Source organism: Haematobia irritans, chromosome 3 (assembly GCF_050003625.1).
Source record: "Haematobia irritans isolate KBUSLIRL chromosome 3, ASM5000362v1, whole genome shotgun sequence".
Classification (NCBI taxonomy): Eukaryota; Metazoa; Arthropoda; class Insecta; order Diptera; family Muscidae; genus Haematobia; species Haematobia irritans.
In genome coordinates, this window is record NC_134399.1 from 123,519,586 (window position 1) to 123,526,649 (window position 7,064).

The 7,064-nt window shown below is 30.5% G+C and overlaps 2 protein-coding genes and 1 long non-coding RNA gene across 3 annotated transcripts in view; 1 reads left to right on the forward strand and 2 right to left on the reverse strand.

Annotated features, from left to right (window-relative positions):
• LOC142228248 (uncharacterized) overlaps window positions 1-7,064 on the forward strand; it is a 90,754-nt gene that overhangs the window by 18,889 nt on the left and 64,801 nt on the right. The gene's annotated exons all lie outside the window — the stretch shown is intronic.
• On the reverse strand, window positions 228-1,029 carry LOC142229314 (V-type proton ATPase subunit F-like). Its single transcript, XM_075299864.1, has 3 exons — window positions 721-1,029; window positions 555-642; window positions 228-482 (listed from the first exon to the last, which is right to left on the reverse strand). Exons 1-3 carry the CDS (start codon window positions 796-798, stop codon window positions 283-285), a joined length of 366 nt encoding a protein of 121 aa, XP_075155979.1. The 5' UTR covers window positions 799-1,029; the 3' UTR covers window positions 228-282.
• Window positions 3,149-5,447, reverse strand: LOC142228784 (uncharacterized). Its single transcript, XM_075299294.1, has one exon. It carries the CDS (start codon window positions 5,337-5,339, stop codon window positions 4,290-4,292), a length of 1,050 nt encoding a protein of 349 aa, XP_075155409.1. The 5' UTR covers window positions 5,340-5,447; the 3' UTR covers window positions 3,149-4,289.

A 7,064-nucleotide genomic window follows, 5' to 3' on the forward strand; every position in this document is an offset into this window, starting at 1 on the left:
TTAGTTTAGGGGATACGAAATTCAGGATTAAAATGGCGGAACTCAACTAATACCAAAGCAGTGATGTCGAAACGCACCGATGACGGTTGGAAGACGAGGGAAAATCGACATAAACTTAAGGATTATTACCTCAGCTTCTCTATGTGGCTACAACAGGAGATCTCAAGAGTTTCCGTCCTACAGCTGTCATTTGGCGTACACTAAATTAAAAATGCCATGTCCACACATAATTCTGCACAATCTCGTTTTATTTACTTTTCGGTGTTTTTATAGTACCATCGATCAATTTGATTTCCTCTTCATTTTGAGAGGTATCTTATTCTTCGTTGGTATTTCTAAAATGATTGGTAACATTTTCTTCTTCATATTGTCAAAAGTGGGCAATAAATCTTTCCAGATATCCGTAGCGATTAGAATTACACCAATATTGGGTTGATTATATATCGAATGGAAATATTTTTCTACAGCACCCAGATTAGTATCTGTTTTGATGTATTAAATTCGCTTTCTGATTATATGAATTATAAAATTAGATTATATCAGAGATGGTATACCTTCTGTGACAATCATATAGTTTAAATTCTTCTTTCCAATTCCAAAATATTCTCCGATGCCAGCCAATAAAAATCCCACCGTAGTATCCTGTCATAAAATTACATATGCCGCATTTAAATACGTAGAGATCAATGAATTTACCAATAAAAGGGAAACAATATTTACCTCGTCTGCAATAACAGCTATAAGGAAGCGATGTTTTTCATGGGTTATAAAACGAAATTGTGTTGTGCCAGAATCCATTGTTAATTTCCAACAAAATATATTTATTGAAGAAAGTGGGGAAAATCAAGGAGCCAAATATTATATCTTCTATTATGTATCCATAATTCAAAAGGAATTTACTATGGAATTTACATGAATACAAGAATTAAAAAAACAGCTTGTCAGTTTACTTGTCAAACATTTTATTCAGTATGATAAAAAAAAAATTAACTATTGAAAATATTCTTTTCAATTGGCAAAAACAAAAATTATATGTGTTCTAACTTCCGACGAATCAAAGTTTAACTTGCATCATGGTTCGGATGTCAGATGTTTGGTACACTCATAAACAAAAGACTGCTGTTAATAGCAAACTCTGATTGCTGTTTTAGAAAACATTTCTGCTTTTATGAATAGCAAAATTTTTTGGGTGTACGAAGGCCCAAGGAGAAAGTGTTAATCACACAAAACGTTCCGTCAAATATGATGGAGGGTATCATTATGAGCAGGGGGTGATATTCTGAACAAGGTATTGTCTCAATTTATAAAAGCGAGGTTATTATGCTTTCGAAGGACTATAAAAACTTTTTGACCGATTTGATATTGCATAAACATTCTGGCAAATGCCGCTTCCTTGGATGTTTCAGCACGATAATGGTCCCAAACACATGCCTAAGGTGGTAAATCAATGGATTTGCGAGGAAAAATTGCGTGTCCTTGGCTGGTCTGCCCAATAATCCGACCTAAACCTCATAGAGAACCTTTGGGATTTTGTAAAACGATTGGAAAAACATTTTTTCAAAAGGCCTGATAATTATTTAAAAACTTTTCTTAACCCTGGACAGTCATCCTTCGTCAAAATGACGACGCGTAATTTCATGTTCGATTTAAAATGCATTTTGGTCGATTGGAAAATGATAAATTTAAGTTATACCAATTTAAACATTTTATGAATTTTTGTGTTATACTAATTAAAAACAAATCGAATGAGAAAATAAACTCAATTTTGGTTCACATTTTTGCTCACAAATGCAAATTATAACGTCTTGAAATTAGCCGTAGTCAAAATGACGAAGGATGACGTTAATGTACAAAAAATAAGGATGACTTTCCAGGGTTAAATAATTATCCGATTTGCTTGAAATTAAAACTCTGAATTTATTTTAGGTCCTTAAATTGGTGTGGTGAGTTATGGCCCATGATTTGGTAAAGCCTCCTTTCCCTTAGAATCCCCACAACGTCTAAAACAGTCGTATACGATATCTAAATCCCATTGGAAAAGTGCCGTAGATTTTCTTTACTATGCATCTATTTTGAAACAACCTAGCGTATGTAAATAAGGACCTTTCGAATGTATAAATAAAGGATTTCTTAAAACTGTTGCTTTTAGTTCTTTACATTTATTAATTCTCTAGAAATATTTGACATCTTATGCATCTAGAGACATCGCTATCCTCGGCTGCTCGCTCCTTACGGACAAGCGTTTGTAATGCATGTGGATAACATGAAGGCAAATTACCAATGAGTCCCCATAATTACTACTTAGACAACAGTAGGCTCTTAATATAAGCATGATTCAATGAAAAAAAAAAAAAACTACCAAATTAGTTGTGTAGCAAAAATTATGATAATATCTAGTTTATCCATGAACCGATTGTTCGTCCGCTTATTGATAACTCAACCCCGTTTGGCTTTGCAATATAAAGGTAGGATATCCCTTGGTTGAAGGAACGTGGAGCACAAATTACGCATACAAATACACTGATGTGGCAGCCGCTGGCCGATTACCTTGGACTCATTCCGTCCATCTGGTGCAAAAAACATACCGCCGTGTGATAGCGGCGGGGTATTTCCATGAGTCTATTGGTCGCCCCGTTATCGGTTACGCAGTCCCAGTCTGAACTACCAAAATTAAATTAAAAACCAAACGGGCTAAAATACTGTACCAGATGGAATAGTACCATCATCATGAGTCCAAAATGTTGTGGTACAGGAACATTGTGCACACATTAACGGTAGTTGGTTAAACCGCCACGCTTCCCGCCTCCTACAAATACAATTTTTTTTTCTGTTTCAATCACGAAATTAATTCATGCAATTATTTTTTTTTTGATTGACATGTCTTCAATCACAATAATGATAGTATCAACTAAAAAATTAATTGAAAGCCAATTAAAAAATAATTGATACTATTAAAGGCTTTACAATTCTTTGTTTTTCTATAAATTCTTAAAATTTCTTCAATTTATATCCCACTTCCAGGGGCTACCCAATCAATGCGGGTATCCCCCTGGATTCTTGTCAGCCACAACTATATTCGTAAAAAATGGTAATAATGGTAAATATAGTTTGTAACTTTACATCTCTCGATTCAAAAGACGAAATGAAATTTCAATCTAAATTCGTTTTATTTAAATGTTTCCTTATATTTGTATGTAATTTAAATTCCTCAACTCTTGTTTATATAATACAAAAATATTATTCTTAAATTGGGATTTTGGATTTAAATTTTTGTTTTTTTTTACCAAATGCTATACAGAAAATACTTATATAACTAAAAGGATCTAGTCTTCGCGTAGTGAAAAATAGATCCTATTAAAATACTTTTTTTCATTTTGTAGCCCTTTAAATTTTGTAACAAAAGACATAAACGTATCGAAAGGGGAAAAAAATATTGTAAATATTAAAAAAAAAATTAATTTCATATTTGGCCACGTTGTTTTCACGAAAATAAACATTTTTAACTTTCAATTTAGAAAACAATTGTATTGCTTTTGTATGCCTTAATTACAGCTAATAGAGGTAGGGTGAAAAAAAAAACAATTAAGAATTAAAGTAGCAAACTAGATTAGTGAAAATTAGGAAGTGTGGGGTTATCGTTTTATAAGAAAATGGGGGGAAAAGGTCCAACGATAAAATCTCACTCCTTTTGTCTTATCTTCATGGGACAATAACAAAAATAATTAATGCAATTATATGCGGCCTTTCTTACACAAAAACAATGAAATGAATTGATTATGAAGTTTTTGAAAAGCTTTTAGTACAGATCAGACGGGGCAGATGATTTATATTGGGCCTTATTATGCTAACTTTTAATGTAAGTGACATATGATAATTTCTGTTCCCAAATAGAGCCATCTCTACCCCAAAACTGTACATGATTTTTTTCTTATAATTACAATATCTTATCTTATTTTTTGTTTCGTCTATTGCTACAATATTGCAGCAACAAATTAATTTGTGGCATTACTTACAACACAAACATAAATGTTATACATTCTAAAAGTTATTAGGCTCAGAATTCTTAAAAAAAAAGAAAATAAAAAGTACAAAAAAGAGAATAGAAAAAATACAAACAGCCAGCACAATTCTTTCATTATCACAATTTAACAATGCTAAGCAATTTGTGACACATTCCATATATCTTCATCTTCATCCTCCTCTTCATCGGCTTTTGGCTCTGTTAACAGATGTCTATGTTGTTGCTGTTGATCGTTAAATTGACCGGGACCCCTTGCTGCACGCCGTCGTCAGTCATTGTACATGCCATCGACAAGAAAATCCATACGACGATAATGTCGCGTAGACCAGCAGTCACGAAAACGGCGATAGGTGGTAATTAAGACACCTATGGCTAGAGGTATTATGAAAATCATGGAAACTATGGGTAAAATATAATCACGACCACCATGTGAATTAAATTCTTCCTGTGAAGGTTGAGCATAAGGGACTTCAGGTAAAGGTAATTTATTGGAAGATGTTTGCTGCGTTAAGTTACGCCAAGCTGGATTTTCTTTGTCTAAATCGGGAAAATCCTCAACGCCATAAGTAACTTTGGGTTTTTTTGGTTTAGGTGTGGTGGTGGTTGTTGTGGTTGTCGTTGTAGTGGAGGTGGTTGTTGTTGTAGTTGTGGTAGTGGTGGTGCTAGTACTGTTAGTAGATGGTAAAGGACTTGTGGCATTCGTCTTATGAATATCTGTATTGGGTGATTTAGTCGTGGTCACATTTTGTGGTTTTATCATTGTGGAGGAAGAATTTGAAGTGACTGGTGAAGTTGTATTTGTTGACTTCGTATTATTTCCATTGTTGGCATTATCATTGCTAATTGTATGATTCACTTGTCCAATACTCTTATCGTTGACAAGATTAGTGACGTTATTTCCCAACTTTGTCGACGTTACAGTTTTATTAGTTTCCTCTAATATGGCGGAACTACCATTCAGGCCATTGGTGTTTGCAGGGATAGAGATATTTGTCTGATTAGTTGATTTTAATTGGGAGGCGTTAGTCGTCACATTTAAGTATATATTTTCAGCTACTCTTAAACCATGAGGTTCCTCATTGTGCACAGTTGAGTTTTTTGATACAATCGAATTGTCCGTAGCTTTATTTTCAGTTACATTCTTCGGAGCTATATCATAAACATCAACAAGATTAACTTTACGTGATTTCGCTACATTTGCATCCTTTGTGCTATTTAGTTCGAGGGTGGTGGATGTTTGTAATGGATCTTTACCCACAATCAAATGCAAATTTATTAAACACAGTGTAAAAATCAGTAATAACTTTGTAAAATGCATTTTGTTTTCAATATTTCACTATATTTACTTTTGTAAATGTATTTCCTTTGACAACGTTGCAATTAAGTAGCTTGTGTTTGTTTTTTTTTTCAATCTTTTTGTTTTTGTAGATTGACATTTCTTGCTTGCTATTTAGCCCCCATACAGTGCATTAGGAAGTGTTCGGAAAACAATCAGCTGAGTACCAGTGTTGTATTTCCCAAATAGGGCCGTTAATATATGAAGCAATGCCCCGTACCTACATACAGCTTAAATTTGCTGATAATACAGTTTAGCCATAAGAAAAAATGTTCAACTGTATTATGGGTTTGCATCATAGATGGGAAATGCAGTACTATAATTATTTTTCCAATACTTTTTCAGTACCGTAGTACCCTCGCGGATGATTTAGTATCTTTTGTGTATACAGTTTTGTGCTGATATCAGATTTATGGTACAATAATGTTGACAAAATATTTTAATATTTTGAGAAAGTCTTTAAAAAACTTATTTGGTAATGGTCTGTTACAAATTTATCAAAACAGACCAGTTCATGCGGGAAGAAAATCTCGATTTTGTAAAAGTCAGAGTCAAAAACACAATTTTCTGGAATTTTATTTTTTGGCCGGAAAAGGCGAAAATTTATTTCTGTGAATTTTGTCAAAATTTTATTTTTATAGAAAATTTTGTCAAAATTTTATTTCTATAGAAAATTTTGTCAACATTTTATTTCTAAACAAATTTCTCAAATTTTAATTTCTATTGAAAATTTTGTCAAAATTTATTTTCTATCGATTTTTTTTAAAATTTTATTTCTATAGAAAATCTTGTCAACATTTAATTTCTAACGAACATTTTGTCAACATTTTATTTGTAAAAAAAATTGTCAAAGTTCCATTTCTATAGAAAATTTTGTCAACATTTATTTTCTAAACAAATTTCTCAAATTTTCATTTCTATTGAAAATTTTGTCAAAATTTTATTTTTATAGAAAATTTTGTCAAATTTTCATTTCTATTGAAAATTTTGTCAAAGTTTTATTTTTATGGAAAATTTTGTCAAAATTTTATTTCTATAGAAAATTTTGTCAAAATTTTTATTTCTATAGAAATTTTTGTCAAAATTTTATTTCTATAGAAAATTTTGCCAGTATTTTATGTTATTTTTATAGAAACTTTTGTCAAAAATTTATTTCTATAGAAAATTTTGTCAAATTTTCATTTCTATAGAAAATTTTGTCAAAATTTTATTATTAAAAAAACATTTTGTCAAAATTTCTCAAATTTTCATTTCTATAGAAAATTTTGTAAAAATTTTATTTCTATAAAAAATTTTGTCAAAATTTTATTTTTATAGAAAATTTTGTCAAAATTTTATTTCTATATGAAATTTTGTCAAAATTTTATTTCTATAGAAAATTTTGTCAAAATTTTATTATTATAGAAAATTTTGTCAAAATTTTATTTTTATAGAAAATTTTGTCAAAATGTTATTTCTATAGAAAATTTTGTCAAAATTTTATTTCTATAGAACATTTTGTCAGAATTTTATTTCTATAGAAAATTTTGTCAGAATTTTATTTCTATAGAAAATTTTCTACGTCAAAATTTTATTTCTATAGAAAATTTTTTCAACATTTTATTATTATAGAAAATTTTGTCAAAATTTTATTTTTATAGAAAATTTTGTCAAAATTTTATTTCTATAGAAAATTTTGTCAAAATTTTATTTCTATAGAAAATTTTG